Source organism: Equus przewalskii, chromosome 12 (genome assembly GCF_037783145.1).
Source record: "Equus przewalskii isolate Varuska chromosome 12, EquPr2, whole genome shotgun sequence".
NCBI lineage: Eukaryota > Metazoa > Chordata > Mammalia > Perissodactyla > Equidae > Equus > Equus przewalskii.
In genome coordinates, this window is record NC_091842.1 from 32,206,392 (window position 1) to 32,224,810 (window position 18,419).

The 18,419-nt window shown below is 46.3% G+C and overlaps 2 protein-coding genes across 7 annotated transcripts in view; one reads left to right on the forward strand and one right to left on the reverse strand.

Annotated features, from left to right (window-relative positions):
* Nucleotides 1–8,916, forward strand: part of CPPED1 (calcineurin like phosphoesterase domain containing 1) — a 103,504-nt gene extending 94,588 nt beyond the window's left edge. For 2 of the 6 annotated variants that reach the window (XM_070568529.1, XM_070568528.1), the window contains one exon: nucleotides 688–4,255. In XM_070568529.1, coding sequence (XP_070424630.1) covers nucleotides 688–761 — 74 coding nt within the window. In that variant the 3' untranslated portion in view covers nucleotides 762–4,255. Of the gene's footprint in view, nucleotides 1–687; nucleotides 4,256–6,677 lie in introns of those variants that run through there. The other 4 variants (XM_070568527.1, XM_070568530.1, XR_011524903.1 and 1 more) reach the window with 3 other exon arrangements.
* SNX29 (sorting nexin 29) overlaps nucleotides 1–18,419 on the reverse strand; it is a 590,085-nt gene that overhangs the window by 5,967 nt on the left and 565,699 nt on the right. The window lies entirely within an intron of this gene.

Genomic DNA, 18,419 nt, shown 5'->3' on the forward strand with positions numbered 1-18,419 from the left:
TGGGCCTTACCCGCTCCCGTCAGCAGCTGCACCTCCCAGCCCTGCTCCAGAAACATCTGTCTCCCCCTTTGCCTCGGGGTAGGGCCATCCCAGCCTGGCCGCTGGCAGCGATCACGGCTCCAGGCTGCATCTTGGCTGCCTGCTGACTGACTTCTTTACCTGCAGGAGGCCTTATGTATTCCTGCTTTCTGTGTGTTCACACCAACCTCTCTTTTTTTTTTTACCTTCCTTTCCTTTTCTTTCTTTTTCTGTGAGTCACATTTTTTCCTCACCGCTGAGGCAGAATCAATGTGACTAATGATTTACGACACAATTTTCATTGTTATAGCCGGCAGTGTAAAGACGCATGGCATTTTCCTAAACGTATACTCAGCACGATACAAGTAAAAGCTATCCGATTCCAAATTGTTGACGCTTTCCAGGCCTAAGTAATCCTAGGCATTGTGGAAGCCAGGTTTTAATATGAAAATGTACTGGGGGTGCCTCCGGATTTCCTGACTGATTTGATGCAAGTTTCCGGTATTAGAATATTAAATTATAACGGAGATTGCATCCCAATGCTCTGACTGAGTTGAAATGAATTTGAATCAAGACAGCTTAAAAATAGCCTTTATAGTGTCTTGATGACTTGATACCTTAGAAAAATAAATAAGAAGCTAATGGCACGAATTCATCCTGTTGATGCAGGAGCTGTCTCTGCTGGGAATTCTTCTGGCGGTAATTCAAGAAGATGCTTGTCGTCTGCTTACAGCAGTTCATAATTCAAAAACAATCTATATGTAATACTCAATTAAGGAACCAGAGAGGCATGTCGGCCACAGATGACTGATGAGCAGCCCGAATGGCAATTCTGCACAGCTGTTGAAAACACCACCGAGATCAATCCCCCTCAGGGAAACCATGATCTATTAATGCATTCCTTACCTGCATTGAGTCGTGAATCGATGCATCCCCATCAAAAGCTCATAGAAAGCCGAGATGGGTGACGTTTCTTACAAGTCCTCGTGGCCTGTTGGCATGAAAGGGGCAGGATCGTAACTGGGACAAGAACCTGCACGTTGCAGGGCCAGCACATCGTGTGTGTGTGTGTGTGTGTATGTGTGTGTGTCCCACTCCAGCAGTGAGCTGTGGGCCCTGCTGGGAGGCACCCTTGGGCGGGGAGCACCTCCGTGTTCTGGGCGCTCACTACTGGCCTCCTTGCCCCGTTTCCAACCTCTCTGCAGCCATTTGACAGTGTTACCATCGTTCATCTTACAGATGAGGAAATGGAGGCTCACAAAGGGCAGTGCCCTGCCCGAGGTCCCAAAGAGCAGAACCCGAGTCTGCAAGGCCGGTTGAGAGCTCGGGCTCTGACGTCGGGTTTCCAGCTGTGTAACTTTGCCTTCGATCCTTAACTTCCCCAAGCCTCAGCTTCCTCATCTGTGAAATGGAGAGGATTCGAGTCCCCAGGATGTAAGCCCGGTGGGAGGATTTAGCGAGATGATGGCCGAGAAGTCCCCGGTGTCCTGCTGCTGCCCTCCTTCCAAGCCCGTCCCCGTTCCGCCCTGCCTCAGTGTTTGCACTTACTTGAGGCAGGACCAGGACAGCAGAACGAGGGTTCGGAGCTCCTGCACTGCCCACGGGCCGGCAAGTAGACGCGGCAACTCCTGCTGCCAAATACCAGGCGCTTCTGGTTCTGGTTCCAACCCGAGGAGAGGCTCCCTCACTTCGCAGCCCGAGTCTCGTCCCTCGTGTTCTGGTTTTCACTGGGCCAACCAGGACTATCCCAGAGCCTCGAACCTGCCACAGCGGGGAGTTCCTCACATCCGCCTACTTTTGAGACAGACTTCAGCCTCCTGCCCGACCGCCCGTCCCTTTGTAAACTTGCACTTGGTCTTTGCATAGTTTCTCGTTTAGGACTCCAGAATGTCAGGTTCCTAATTGTAACGGGGCAGGGGGATCCCTTTCACCAGAGGGGAGAAGGTTCTGAACACAGCGGCTCTGCTTGGTGACCGTCTCTCGTCTTTATCTCTAGCCCTCTTTAGGCGCCTCTGTTAACGTATGAATCCTCATCCGGACACGTATTTTGTGACTTGGGACATTGACAGTACATAGTGAGTCCTAAGGGACCTGGAACAGGGAGCTGGATGGGACACTCATGTTGCAGAGAAGCCTGGCTGTCCACGGTCCACTGGGATCCGCTCTGAAAATTCCCTGGTCACTCACACAGTCCCCATTAATGCTCCTGTCTCTGCAAATGCCAACAAATACGGTGTGAAATTCAAACATAAATGAGTTTTTACAGCTAATTACAGCTAATGTGAGCTGCTTTCAAAATTGCCACACGTTCCTTCCAGAATAGTAGTTTGCAACTATGAGTTAGGCATCAAGAGCCAACTTTCATAAACATAGTTTTGTACCAAACCAAATAATAATAATGCTATGTGCTTTCTGACGGCTGTTAGCAGCTCCCCGAGCGGCTCTAATAGCACGCACCCCCCTTGGGCTCCGCCGGCACAGGCCACACAGCTAGGAAACCCCAGGAAGGCAGCGGAGGAAGGTCGTTTCCAAGGCCCTCCAGTCAGAGGGTTCCGGAGCTCGTCATCTCCGTTTGTGGCGAGGACCCATCAGGCACCCCACCCTGGTTCCAGCTGCAGCTTTCTAACCACGCGGCTCGGGCCCTGCAGTGGCAGCACGTCCGTCCCTTGTCATCCTTTCCCCTGTCTGTCTGTCACGCCTTCTCTGTGCTGTTCAGGTCACCCTGACGTTTAGTTCGTGGTCACCAGATCGATTCACGGTCACTGATAACATTACTCTGCAGTAATAAGAAAGCAGAAAGCGATGCCCCCTCTCGAGTCCTAGCCCGGCACCCTCCTGGTGAAATCACCGGGGTGGCAGTTTAGTGAACGAGTCCCCCCGACTCAGCTGGGGGGTTCAAACGCGCGCACACCCTCTTCTGCGCATGCTGTCTTTATCTTACAAAAACAGGCTCGCACAACACTTTGTTCCATCTCGCTGTTCATACTTAATAATGTATTTGGTGCCTTTCAACGCCGGTACAAGTAAATCTATTTCTTGTTTTTAATGCACATACTATAATTTATCCAGTCTCCCGTCAACGAACGTTAGGAACAGTGCCTGGGTGAACACTGTGCTGTGTGTGTTTATGCCCACAGGCACAACACACCTACCTCTGCACACTCTTCGCTGGGTATGTCTGGAGGATAAATTTCTACAAAAATCGTGGAGTTGGGTCAAGGGGAATGCACAATAAAGTGTGAGAAGACAGCGCCAAATTACCCCGTGAACGGAGTTGAATCTGTTTGCATCCCAATAACAGTACCTGGAAATAGCTGTTTCTCCCCACCCTGGGCTGTTTGAAGTAGCAAAACCTGGGTCACCTTCCTTCCATCCCTGGCTGTGGACCGCAGCTGGCAGACGGCCATGTCTGCCCATGGGGGGCCTCAGTTCCTGCCCAAAGCATGGCTGTGGTCTGGAGAGCTCTGTTGGGTCTGCAAGTCCTGCTGACCAGAAGCAGCTGCTGTAAACGTCTCGAGCGCGTTTCCTTCACGCCTTTTTGAATCATTGTCAAATGCAGAACAGTTCCATCAGCACAATGATCCCTCCTGCTACCCTCCTATAGCCACACCCATCCTAGCATCCATAGCTACAATTTTGTCATTTTAAGAAAGTTATATAACTGGAATCATACAGTATGAAACTTTTGAGTTTGGCTTGTTTTAATCAGCATAATTTCCTTGATATCCATTCAGGTTGTTCCATGTATCAATAGTTCACTCCTTTTTTATTGCTGAGTAGTATTCCATGGTGTGAGTGTACCCCAGTTTAACCGTTCACCCATCGAAGGACATTTAGGTTGTTTCTGATTTCTTGCTATTTCAAGTAAAGCTGCTGTGCCATCTGTGTACAGATCTTTGAGTGAACATAAATTTTCATTTCTCTGGGATAAAAGTCCAAGACATTTAGGTCATATAGTAAGTGCATGTTACTTTTATAAGAAACTTCCAGACCCTTTTCCAGTGTGGCTACACCACTTTACGTTCCCACTAGCACTGTAAGAGTGATCCAGTTTCTCTGCACCAGAGCCTGCATTCCATTTTAGTAACATTTAAAAAATTTTTGTTTGATCATTTGTTTGTTAGGTTATTGTGATTTTTTTCTCTCTTTGCTGATTGAAAGCCATGTATTCCGTTTCTGTTCTTTTGGAAATTATCTATACTTTTTAAAATAAACTTTTTAATTTTACCACCATCAATACCTCTTAGTCCATCCTTTGGGCTCTTTGAGCTACTTGTTCATATTTCTTACGTCTCTGTGTTGTCATCTGGTTCATTTCCTCAATTCTCCCTTTTAATTCACTACTTTCCTCTCTGATTAGTATCCAGTTAGAATTTACCCCATTTATTTATTTATTTTTTATTTTTATTTTTTTTATTGAGTTAATGATAGGTTACAATCTTGTGAAATTTCAGTTGTACATTAATGTTTGTCATTCGTGTTGTAGGTGCACCACTTCACCCTTTGTGCCCACCCTCCACCCCACCTTTCCCCTGGTATCCACTAAACTGTTCTTAGTCCACATTTTTAAATTCCTCATGTGAGTGGAGTCATACAGAGCTTATCCTTCTCTAACTGGCTTATTTCACTTAACATAATTCCCTCAAGGTCCATCCATGTTATTGCAAATGGAATGATTTTGTTCTGTTTTGCAGCTGAGTAGTATTCCATTGTATATATGTACCACATCTTCTTTATCCAATCATCTGTTGATGGGCACTTAGGTTGCTTCCACGTCTTGGCTGTTGTACATAATGCTGCAATGAACATTGGGGTGCACAGGACTTTTGGGATTGCTGACTTCAAGCTCTTTGGATAAATAGCCAGTAGTGGGATGGCTGGATCGTATGGTAGTTCTATTTTTAATCTTTTGAGGAATCTCCATACTGTTTTCCATAGTGGCTGCACCAGTTTGCATTCCCACCAGCAGTGTATGAGGAGAATTTACCCCATTTATTGTGAGTTGTTTCATTTTCAACTTTGATGGTTATGTCTTTTATGTCCACCATTTCTAAATTTTCATTACCAACTATTCTCGTTCAATTCATGCCTGTTTTTTGTCATAATGTGTTGTTCTTTTCTATACATATTAGTCCTTATTAAAGGACTTTGATATCCTAAACATATGTCAAATATTTCTCAGTGTTCTGTCATGGATTTTGTCTGGAGTGGATTCGTGTTCCTGATTGAAGCGTTTGTAGACTGTCCACTTAGCATGAGATTTCTTCATGGGTGGTGGAATTTTTTATTTCAGGTTCAGTTTGAGTAAAAGGCATTTTTTCTTTTTCTTTTCCTTTCACCTTCTCTCTTGACTGACTTCTCCCTGTCCAGTGGTTCTGGTTACTTCCACCCAGGCGACCCGGCCCCCAGGCCCAGGCCCCGATGCTGTAGGGCCCTCATCCCACAGTCATACTGGGGAAACGTGTTTCATTTCCTGGGCTTGAGCCTGTGTCTCTGCTCCCTTCATAGACCTATCCGTTGCGATAAGCCCTCGCCCAGTGGTGTGCTGGAGACAGCTCCTCCCAGCTCACGAAAACCAATTATTAAATTTTAAGGAATTTTGTGAGCTCGTTATTAATAAACAGCTATTATTAAAAATTAAATTCTACAAAGTCACCATTGCGTTAAAAAGCAAAGGTAATAAATACTCAACTTACCATTTTCTAATTAGCTTGCTAGGTATTGCTATCATCTGTGCTCTTAGGTTGTTCACAGCTTCTGTATCTGTTTGGTGGAGACACCATATAATGGTGAGCTACTGGACAGCTCTTCCCACTTCTGGTTCAATGCCATACGTTGGTAATTTGAAATTGGCCATAAGGAGAATGTTTACACTGTGGAAATTAGTAAACCTTACAAATCAGGCCTCTTTTTTTCCTGAAATGCTTGTTCACACGAGGCCACCACTGCCCCAGCCCCAGGCAGCAGCCACAGTGGTTTTCGGCCGTGTCCTTCCATATTGAGGTACTCGTGTGAGCCCCTCTCAAATGGGGGCCAGGCTTTACTTTCTCATCTCAGAAAGTGCTTTCAGTCTCAGTTATCTGATAGGAGCTCAGGTCCCAGGAACGCTGTAACCCCACTCATTACTCTGCCTCCTGCTTTGTTGCTGGTCCACAGAGCTATTTAATTTGGTTTTGAGGCTCCCTCTGTCCCTTGCTTTCCTTTTTTCTGTTTTATCCATCATGGCTCTGAGTTTGGAGCCGAGGAGTTAGTTACATTACATGTTGAACATGCTGTGCTGTCTTGATTAGAACTCCACAAACGTCCTTTTTTGTAGACATACAACATCCATCATGTGGCTGTTTACGGAGGCCTCCAATGTTTCCTTCAGCCTTCTTCCCCTCTCCCAAAGTCATTCACCGTATCCTCCTCCTCTCTTCTTGTTCCCTAGTACTTTCCATGCTAGTTATGACAAACATGTTAATGATACATTGTATATATGAGTTATCCTTGAAAGGATTCTGGATGTCACATATGCTGCCTTCTTTTTTATCATAGCCTCAATAACATTACGCATTTAGTGTAACAGTGCACTGCTGTTCACGGAAGAAAACATTGGAGCCCCCAGGTTACCTAAATGGAAAGCCTTGGCCTCTGATGTTTTGTCCCCTTCCCTGCAGGTGTCAAAGCTGTGTTCTCGGGCCACTACCACAGGAACGCTGGGGGCATCTACCAGAACCTCGACATGGTGGTGTCGTCTGCCATCGGATGCCAGCTGGGCAAGGACACCCACGGGCTCCGAGTCGTGGTGGTCACCGCGGAGAAGATCGTCCATCGGTACTACAGTTTAGATGAGCTGAGTGAGAAGGGGGTGGAGGATGACCTGATGGATTTGCTGAAGGAAAAGTGATTGCCATTTATGATCTATTCACTTCCACTATTTTTTTATTTTGCCAGAAACAGCAGCTGCAGACAACCACTTATTGAATATAAAAGTGTACCAGGCAGATTTGTGAATTTATGTTCTTTTGCATAAATCAGAGAGCTGGGTCGTATCCTAAATTATATCCAAAATAGAACTGCCCTCCCTTTAAGAACGAGAAGGGGAGGAGTGGAGCCTGGGAATAAAAGAATAAATGATATTGAAACATCTCTGCATGGGTGTTTGAGTGAATTCTCCTAATGCTGTGTTTCTCAGCTCTGCTTTCAAATTGGATTATTCTCTGGTGGCAGATGTCTACCTGTGGACGCCACTCCCAACTTGATGTCCACGTGTGATCTTTGGTGATCCCTGAGCAAACTGCATCTGTTTGCATTAAACTCTGGTCACAGCTCCCACAGTGCTAGGCGAAACAAAGGGCATCTCCTTTCCTTCCGAACAAAACACATGGATGTCTCCCATTACCTGAGCCTGAAGACTGACTTGAACAAGGAGCTGAGGAGCCGTTTGCTGTTAGACTCTGAGACTTCTGCTACTGCTGACGATGCAGTTGACAGGAGTCACAGCTTGAGTTTGCCTTCGTGGTGGCTAGAAAAGTCACCTTTGCACATAAATTGGCCATATATAAAAACGTCATCCAAGAGACGAGAACTAAAGCCATAACGTGCCTCCTCGGCAGCCACTCGGCAGCACATTTTGAGTTTATTCACTTTCGATGCTGCAGTCACTCTGCAGGTTGGTGTTCTCAGGCAATCAGAACGACCCTCCGTTTATGAGACTCTTCACCGTGTCTGCTTTGACAGGAAAAGTGGGAATTGATGCAGAGTTCTCAAAAGAAACAAAGCAGAAATCCCGATGGGGCGAAAACAGTGCTTTCATCCGTGTCATCTAAACTGATGCCGACTTTGATTAAAGGCACAGTGCAGTGTCCCTTCGTGAAAGAGCAAGAGCGTGGATGGTCTGACGTGGGAACGGTGTTGTTCCCCGTAATCTACCTTGCCGCGTCTCCTCCGCAGCTCCCGACCACTGAGCGGTTTCATCCTCGTCGTCTGCAGCAGTTGTCCTGGTGGACAGAGAACCCAGGTGCCCCTCTCCCGCCAAGCAAATTTCACAGCGTAACGCAGGAGCGTTCAGTCATCCTAAAACAACTTTAAAAACAGACGGGTTACAAATGACCTGCAAAGTCCATTAAATTAAAAGACTTCTCTGTTAAAAAGTTTTAGTCAATGTAGCAAAACCATGAGAAATTAAATAGAAAGATAATTGGATATGTAAATTCATAAGGAACAAAAGACAAGAAGTTAATTATACTACAGATTGGTGACACACCATAGCTCATTGTTATGTGGCACAAGAAAATTAAAAATTTTCAAAATTAGAATGCCCTTGTTTCAGTGTTTTGCTGCATTCTTGCTTCGTATTTGTTTTTCTTTAAAACAGGTATGGCTATGAGATCAAAAAGAGGAATTCAGTAGGAGGTGGATCTCGTAAGCCAAGCGTTTGAGGCCTGGGATGTGGTAACGCTTTCAGAACTGGGTACCAGCATCCTGTGCCAGGCTCATGGATGAGATGCGAGGTTCCTCACAGTGGACGATGGAGCCCTCTGTCGTGGGACATGTGCAGCCGACCTGGCACTTGGGTTTGGGGCAAATACAGAGATAATTAAAAGTAATGAGAATGAAACTTACTAAGTCTCCTTGCCCCAAAACCCAGTAAGTAAAAGAATTGATTCAAGACAAGCAAGAGTATGCTAAGAATAGGGAATCATGAAATTCTCACCATGTTTTAAGTAACCAAACAGCAGTATCCCCCAATGGTGAGAGGTTCAGAGAGGTTAGGAAATGATTTGGTAGGTTCTGATAATAGCCAATTACCAATGCATTCACTTATGATTCCTTTTTCCTTAAAAGAAAAAAAGATATTAAAAATGCAAGTGCCTTATAAACCGTGAAAAACAATAAAATACTTGATGATCATAAGTGCTACGGTTTTGAGTGTCTATTATGTGTTAAGTGCTTTGGCTCAGAGAATTGGGGCGACATGGCCAGGGTCACACAGCTCATCAGCGGGGAAGGAAGGATTGAGATGCAAAGGGTCCTGCTGTCCAGCCCGTGCTCCTTAACACTGTCTTCTCTTTCCTGGAAAATGTTCGTCTCAGGTGAGGCTCAGGCCATGGCAACATCAGTGTCTTTGACCATCTTTCCTGGGCAAGAACCCAGTGTTGGCTGGAGGCCCTGGGACTTCATGCCGGGGTTTGCAAAGCCTCAACGAGGCCCAGAGGCCTCTGACTGCAGCAGGTTCCGGGTGGCACAGCCTGTCCAGGGAGCAGCTTGTTCAGACAAAGACACTGCAGGAGATTGGAAAACTGACCTGAGCCATAATGGGCCACAGGACACAGCTCTGCCCACGACAGTCAATGCTCCGTCAGCTGGTGCTTCACTCCTCGTTTTCAGTTCCCACCCCGGGGTGGGGGAAAGGAAACCCACAGCTCTCTCAAGGCAAGGAGTGCCACCTAATGCTTTGCCCTCACTTAGTCATTTTAATTGGGAAAAATAAGAAGCGGCTAAAGGAGGAAGGTTATTTAAAGTGACTTAAAATTGGATTGTCAAGACTCCAAAGAGTGAGTTTGTGGACGGGGGGCCATTGACCATTCACTGTTTACAAGAAATCAGTTTAACTCTAGTCTTCAGTCACATTTCTCCTGAGGTTGGAGAACATGGGGAAAAAAATCTAGTTAACTTGATGGAACCAGCAAACAGACACACCTTTCACAATGTCTTGTGATTTTCAGCATTATGAGATCGTCAGTCCCCAATAGAGAGTGACAAGGCAAGCGCTAGTTAAAGCGCTATTTAAGCCTGAATAATAACACTAGGACCAATTTACCTTATGTTCCCGCGAAAGATACAGATTATGTGTAACTGTTGGAACTATATACGCATAATACAGTTTCATATTATAGTCTATTCTCATGCGAAATCTTTTGAGAAAAGGTAGCAAAAACATCATTTGCATTTACTTGAACTCTTAATACTTATTCCCCAAGTGCTGTTGCCTAAAACAGGTTTGTGCAGCCAGGAAATTAAGTAGCAATATTGTACTGAGCTGGGGGGAAGAAAAGAAGATTTAGGAATAAATTGTCAAGGCAAGCTCTATTAAAAGCTTTCTGTAATAGACATCAGGGATTTCTTGTTCACATAACCTTAGCAGTTTGGGTTGCACATGCAAGAGATAGTACTTGACAGGTAATACTGATTTTCTTATAACTTCATAAAATGCTCTCTTACGCCATTGGAGAGCTCTTAGGAGTGTGCGTGTGTATATATGTATATAAAATAGAGGATTCTTGGAATAATGACTTCAGCATCTTTCTAGAAAAGATTTTACCGACTAAATTCTCTTTTTCCTGTAATGGATTTTTGTTTCCGTTATTTTTTTTAACAGTAGTGACTACTCAGACACACAAGGATATACAGATCGGATGTTCCCTTTAGGTTTTATCCACGTAAATAAAGTTGCTTGAATGTGAACAAGTATAAGATACTTTCCATGAATGTATTCTGATACTTGTCTTTCAAGCAGTAATTTTTCTCATTAAAGTGACTGCGCCTCACCTAGAAGAAAGTCCTCACTCCTTGCTGTAACTCTCCACGCCCTGCTCCCCGTTCCTCCCTCTCCGCCTCGGCTGTAGCACCGTGCCCTTGCGGGCCACTCCACTGCCCTTTGCTCTTGCTGTTTCCTCTAATGGGAACTGGCTTCTTGTCATCATTTTGATCTCAGCTCAAAAGTCACCCTTCAGAGTGGCTTTCCCTCCCCACCCCGTCTGTGGCCGTGCTGTGCATCCCCAGGCATCGCCTCCTCACTGTCTTCGTTATTTTCCTCATAGCACATCACCAAGAACTGTGCTTGTTTCACGCTCTTCATGTGTGTCCCTCACCAGATTGCGAGCTCCAGAACAGCGGTGACCTCATCCGTCTCATTGGCCACTCTGCCTAATGCCCAGCACTGTGCCTGGAGCACAGGGGAGCTGCTCAGTGAATACTTGGCAATGAATGTGGAATAAATACAGGAAGTAAAGATAGGCAGCAATACTAATTATCAATATTAATACTCCAGGCGGAGGAGGAAGGAAGGAAATGAGGCCATGTTCCTAAGCCTTGTGGTAGTTTATGGGGGATTGTCCTTAAAGTTAAGTATTGTCGGGGCCGACCCCATGGTTAAGTTTGTGCACTCTGCTTCGGCGGCCCAGGGTTTCACCAGTTTGGATCCTGGGCACGGACATGGCACTGCTCATCAGGCCACGCTGAGGCAGAGGCACTCACAACTAGAATGTACGACTGTACTGGGGGGCTTTGGGGAGAAGAAGAAGAAGAAAAAAACAAGAAGATTGGCAACAGATGTTAGCTCACGGCCAATCTTTAAAAAAAAAAAGGAAAGTGTTATCAACAGATCAATAAGTAACTAAAAGTTATCTTTGGTTCTTCACTCACACTGAAGAAATTGGGGATAATAACAGAAGTGTCCTTGACTCGTAGTAATTCTAAGCCCAACTCACTGGACAAATGCTGTCCCAGTAACCAAAGCAGGTGAGCCTGGCTAAGAGACTGATCCTAGACTAAAGGTTATAGGGGAATGTGTAAAGAGATGGCTGGAAATCCAAGGATGGAACTCAGAATAAGTGAAAATGCATCTTGGAAGTGCTGCCCGGAAAGGTTATGTGAATTAATGAGAGTCCTGAGAAAATTTAGCAGCCCTAAAAGAGACCTAAGGACATAATGTTAAAATAGACCCTTTAGGGAACATCTTTGTTTCAGCGCAAGAGAAAAGTGGAAGCTGCAAAAGCAGTAAAGGGGAATCTTCTTGAAGAGTTCAGGCTGGTGCACGCTGAACAAACAGGAAAAGGCATCAGCTCCACGTGGAGTTTAGTGGTTTAGGCCCCCACAGACCAGTCCTCCTGCCGAGTTCGAGTCCTGGGCGCGGACATGGCGCTGCTCATCAGACCGCGCTGGGGCGGCGTCCCACATGCCACAACTGGAGGGACCCACAGCTAAGAATATACAACTATGTACCTGGGGGGCTTTGGGGAGAAAAAGGAAAAAAGTAAAATCTTTAAAAAAAAAAGAAATGGGTTTGGAAGCACAGCCTTGGTCATGAGACAAGAATGAAGATGGTGGAAAGGGCGGTGGTGCTGACAGAGTGGATGGACCATGGGTTGATTGATTGTTGAGTGACAGGCATATTCCATTCCCTGCAACTGAGTTTCTCGGAGGTACTCTGTGCTTCCTTGTGGAGCAGGTAAGACTTTCTGGAATTGTGCACACTTCACCCTCGTATGGCCTTTCCCTCCCATTATACATCCATCCCAAAGACGTTTGCCAAGTAGGTACCACACCCTGTGCCAAGCTCCTGCAAACAGAAAGCAGCCTTCAAACTCAATGAGATAATTTAACTATTGATGTTTCCTATGTCCCAGGCAGCCTTCTCTACTCCCTGCTGTCATTCGGAAGTATCGACACCAATAGCATTAATTACCACTTTTGTGATGACAGTTCCCGTATCAACTATTTTTAAGAAGCAACGAACTTCTAAGCCTGCAAGTCCTATACTCCAAATGCCAACTGGACAGCATGACAGTGTCCCAACGACGACTCAGGCACACCATTTCCAAAATCTAATTCATCTCCTTCTAAAAACCCTTTCTCTTCTACTGTTCCCGGGCTTGACAAGCGGCATATCACCTGCTCATTTCCTTGAATCAGCCTCTTAACCCATCTCTCTCCCTCTAGTATGTCCACCCCTTCCAGGCCAATGAGAGAGGAAGGCGGGGAGGAAAAGTTGTCAATGGGACCGAGTCAGCCCATCTGGATTTGAGCCCTGGATCTGTCACTCAATAACTGTAGCCTTGGTCAGGTCATGTCCTGTTTGGGGGACTCAGTTTCCTTATCTATAAAATGGGTACAATATTGTACCTTCCCATAAGGTCTAAATGAGCTTATTCCTTAGTGCGTTAGCATACTGTTAGGTGCAGAATATGCACATGATAGATAATAATAACGATGCTGATCATCATTGAGCATCACCTGTTTGATTCCCTACCCCCACCCCAGCACAGAGCCCAGCAGTGCCTCCTGAGGGGCCCACTGCCCCTCGACTCATGTGTTGAGCCTCCAAATTGGCTCCTTAAAAATGGATTCACATTCTTGAGTTCCTAGGATAACGTCATTGGTGATAATTACAAAAGGCTGTGAGAATGGGCGTGGCAATGGGGGAAGGGAGGAGAGAAGGCAGAGGCAATGAATAGTACAGCAACAGTTGGTATTTTTATCGTTCAGCCTCAAAAAGAAAAAAGAAACTGCCCGCTGGTCAGTAAGGGAGGGGGCAGCTGAGACATGGGGGAAGTCAGCTAAACGGCCAGCCCCTCTTCTGATCACTTCATGTGGATGAGCTCACTGAATGCCAACCAAAAACCTAGCAAAAAAAAAAAAAAGTACTTGTACTACCTTCATCTTACAGATGAGGAAACTGAGGCACAGAGACATTAAGGAACTTGCCCAAGATCACCCAGCTCATAAGTGGCAGAGCTTGGATTCAAACCCAGCCATATGGTTCTGGAACCCGTAAGTCTTGCACTGTGCCAAAGCTCAAAGTAGCCTGCCGGGTCTGGCATGCGGGCAAGCCTCCAGCCTCCCACGGCGGAAGGGGTGGAAACAACACACATGGCCCCCTTAGCTGCACAGGGTCAACCGTGTTATCAAACAGGACCCCTGCCTGACCTCCATCCCCCATGGAGGTCCCTCTGTTCATCTTGGAGCCATAGACCAGAAGGCATCTTCTTTCCATCCTAAAATTTTGTCTCCTCTGACAAATGGAACCAAGTGTATCTATTTAATTATTTAACTATTTTATTTTTTTTCTCTCCAATAAATTCTAGCAATAAACTCGCACGTTCCCCAGAAGATGTCCAGCAGGGAGGTCTCTGGGCCAACCCTACTCACCTACAGAGACTCTGCAGCTCCTGGCACAGAGGAGAAGAAAGTTTCATCAACTTTATTTACTTCTCCCAACATAATTGGCCAGTGGAGTGTAAATGCTGATGTCATGTCTAATTAGCGGTGGCCTCTGGCCTCCCGGTCGAGGTTCCCTGTCTGCCTTGTTTGTGTGGATGGAGCAGTTTCATAGGGAGCGTCTTTATGAGCCAGCTCTCCCTGGGAGATGCTCTAATTATCATTGAAGAAAAGAAGCTTTTTGATGTTCTGTAGACAGTTCAGCAACATCTCCCCAACAAGGCTGATCATTGTGACGCCCTTTCGGTGCATGACGGGCTTTTCTGAAGGTGGTAACACTGGATCCTGAGAAACTAGGAATTAGCAAGTCATCTCTGCTTCTCCCTGTGCTGGAGACCTTGCCCATCTTGGCTCCAGTTCGGTTCTTCAAGAGCTCTAAAGTAATCGTTTGCATTGGGATGGATTTTACGAAGCATCAGAAATTCAGATTAAACTACCAATGCAATCATCGTGCCCCTGGGTACCCTTTATTGTCGTGAAATCAAACCCAGCAGAAAGGAAAACATTTCAACACCTGATGAATTAGAGCGGATACAAATATTAATTGATCATGATAAATTTCACAATACGCTTTTGTTTGAAAAGGAAAAGAGCAGGGCAATCATTTGACTCCCCAGTGGCAGGATTCCTTTGAGCTTTGGAGAGGTAAAGATTTTTAACAAAGTTAATTACGGTCTGAGAACGTGGTCTGGCAACCGTGCTGTCTTCTGGTTTCATGTCATTCAGCTCCAGGAAATCTGTAAGAGGGAAGCCATACGCTATCAGAGGAGCCAGGAGGCGCATTCCAAGTTTCTCAGTCTGTAATCACGTCGCCTTCTCGATCCTTGTCTTTGCCAGCTGCCCCTCCACAGCCCATCCCTGCTACATTCTCTCCACCTCTTCTCTGCCAAAATGTCCCATCGCAGCCCCTGAAGCTCTTTTTTTCTGTTGAACAAGCCCCCTATGTTTTCAGTCTCTTCTGTGAGCTCTGACTAGCCCCACTGCCTCTGACCTCGCTAACCAAGCAGGACCTGGCTTTGCCTACAGCATCTCTGAGTGTAACCTGTCCCCTCCCCAACACGCCACTTAACACAGATCCCGTAAGTGAGACAGTGGGCTCCCAGACAGTGTGTCTTCCAAACCATGCTTCTCCACTGCGTCCGCTCTTTTATGTGTCTGCAAAGGGTCCCTGGACACAATTCCAATGTGTATGTGCATGCGCGCACACTTCCCCACACCAACAAGCAGTTCTTGGACACCACCAGGTGTTGGAGAATTCGGCTTAATTCTGACACTGTCCACCCGGAGACAGAATCAGATTCCGCAAGGAAGGGGCTCAGCCCCACAAGACCGCCACTTCAGATGCCAGTTGCAAGCCCAGATTGTTACCTGTCCTTCTGACGTAATGGCTGTAAATCAGGGGTTCCCAGGACCCTACGTCAGGTTCCATTAATTTGCTAGAATGGCTACAGAACTCAAGAAAACTCATTTACTCACCAGATTACTGATTTATTACCAAAGATATGAAAGGGTACAAATCAACAGTCAGATGAAGAGCTCCACAGGGCGAGGTTCTGAATGAAGTTGCTCCTGTCCTCATGGAGCTTGGCGCCCAGCACCCTGGCACGTGGACACGTTCCGCTTCCCCAGTATGGAAGCTCTCTGAAAAGAGAGCTGTCCTTTTGGATTTATATGGAGGCTTCATTACATAGTCATGACTGACTAAGTCATTGGCCATTGGCGACTGATTCAACCTCAACCTCCCCCTTCTCTCCCCAGAAACCATTTCACCTTTATGGCCCCGAAGCGTTTTCAGGAACTGAGGACAAGAGACCAAATGTTATAACAAAAGATGCCCCCATTGCTCCTATCACTCAGGAAATGCCAAGAATTTGGGGAGCTGTGGGCCAGGCACTGTGGATGAAGGCCACATATATCTGAGAAATACATTTAGGTCCCCTGAATAACCAAATACACAGATTTCTTATAAATCACAATATTGTAGTATCCATTCCGCAAGCTCTTGGGTACCCCCTCTGTGCTGGGGACACACCTCATGGCTCATTCTCATTCGAATCATCTACTGATCTTCTGGCAACTCATCAGTCTTTCATGGAAGGCTTTGGGACCTTATTAACGGTCTTCCTGTCCACCACAAATCTAACCTTCATCCGGGGTGACTTAACGGCCGTCTGAACCACCCACATGCCACTGACATCTGTTGCTTATACCTACACAGCATCCATTGCCCCTTCTGGTTTTACTTTGGGGGGACTCCTCTCCCCAACTTTAGTCTATGTTGTTTAGATGGGGCTGGTCCCGTTCCTGGGCTTTGCCATGGTGGAAGCAGGAGTGCATGTGACATATCAGAGTGCCACGGTTCTGGTGCCAGGGTGCCAAAGAGGGCCACGTGACCCAGGTCAGACCAAGAAGACACAATCCCAGGACTCTTGCTGGAAGTATTGGGAGGAGAGGCTCTCTGTCTGCTGGGGGCCTCACCTAGAGGAGAACATACCTGGGAATAAAACATCATAAAGGAAACTAGAGCAGAGAAATGTTGGGAAGAGAGATAAAGAAATAAAAATAAGGAACCAACATGAGCCCCTGGGTCCAGCCCAACCTGAAGCCAGTGAATGTCTGGCTGCTCAATAAAATGAGCCAACAACTTTCCTTCTTGGCTTAAGACAGTTTTCTGTTTGCAAGCCAAAGGAGGGCTTACTAATGCCCCATCCCACATATTGATCTCAACTCTCATTATCTTCTCCATTCTACCTCTGCAACTTACTCCCCTAAGCCAGAGCAGGAGACTGGGTGAGAGGATTATAGGCACAACAAGGGAGTAATGGACCCTGACTGATCAGGAGACAGCAGAGACTCACGAGAGTTCATTTCTGGTCCAGAAATTCAGGACCAGCCTATTTGGGAGGGATGAGCCGATGCGTTATAGATGCACATTCATGAGGCTCAATTATTCTGCAAATATTTATTGAGCGCGTACTCTTTGCCAGGCCCTCTCCAGGTCCCAGGATACAGCAGTGAATGAGTGAGATGGACTGCCTGCCCTGAATGTCTCTTAAGTCAAGTCCCCTGGCTCGTGTGTCTGATCAAAACCCTCATGTGATTATGCAGCAGTTGGCAAGCAGCCTGCTGGCCCCACTTGAGTATTAAAAAGACAAAAATCCCTGAGTACTTTTATGATGTCATGAGGTGCCACTTCGGTGGCTTTTATTCTGCCAAATAGAAAAGACACTCATATTTTTCAAAACCTATTCCATTTACAGCTTATGAATTGATGCCCCAATTCACGATAGGCTATTTGATAGTGTAACAATATTCCTCTTTATTGACATCTTTCATCTGAAGGGAGCTGGATCAATTATCTGGCACTTGAGTTTCGAGAGATGTCTGGGCATGGAAAGGAAATCTCAGTGTTGTGCTATGAACTGAATGTTTGCGTCACCCCAAAATTCTTATGTTGAAGCCCTAAGCCTCAGTGAGATGGTGTTTGGAGGGGGGTCTTGGGAGGTGATTAGATTTAGATGAGCTCATGAGGGTGGGGCCCCCATGATGGGATTAGTGTCCTCATATGAAGAGGAAGAGACCAGATCACCGTCTCTGTCTCTGCTTCTCTCCCTGCCCTGTGAGGACAGTGAGAAGGCAGCCGTCTACAAACCAGGAAGAGAGCCCTCGCTGGGAAACCAACCCTTCTGGCAGCCTGATCTCAGACTTCCAGCCTCCAGAACTGTGAGGAAATAAATTTCAGTTGCTCTAAGCCAACCAGAACATGGTGTTTTGTTATGACACCCAAGCTGGCCAATACATGCTTGATAAAAAATCCTCCGTGAAAGTAATCCATGAGGTCTAACTGAGACAAAGGTGGGGATCAGGAACAGCACTCTGACGTGGCATCTAGGATGACAGAGGATGAGAGGGTAAGAGAGAGCACCCAGCTCATTCGTTCTCCATCTTGGCTGCTCATGGAGTCATCTGGGGAGATTTTAGAAATACTGATGCCTAGCCTGCATCCCCAAAGACTCTAATCTCAGGGTCAGGGGTGAAACCTGGGCATCAGGGTTTTGTTAAGCTTCCAAGGTGATTCTAATGTGCAGCCATGTTTGGGAACTGCTGTTCTAGGCTAGGGGAGCATTTGGTGCAAATGTCCTGTGACCACAGGGAGCATGGCATGTTTGAGGAGCTGAAAGGCTGGCATGGCTGGAGGACCGAGAGAGAGGGGAAATGCCATGAAGTAGGGATGAGAGGTGGGTAGACACTGGACCACATGGAGCCTTCAAGAACATGTTAGTTACGGATGTTGGTCTTGGAAGGTGTAGGGGGGTGAGTGAGAGTAATACAATCCAATTTACATTTGAAAAGATCACTCCAACTCAGGTTGGAGAATGGATTGGAGGGGAGCCAAGTGCCTGTGGGCCACCATTTTG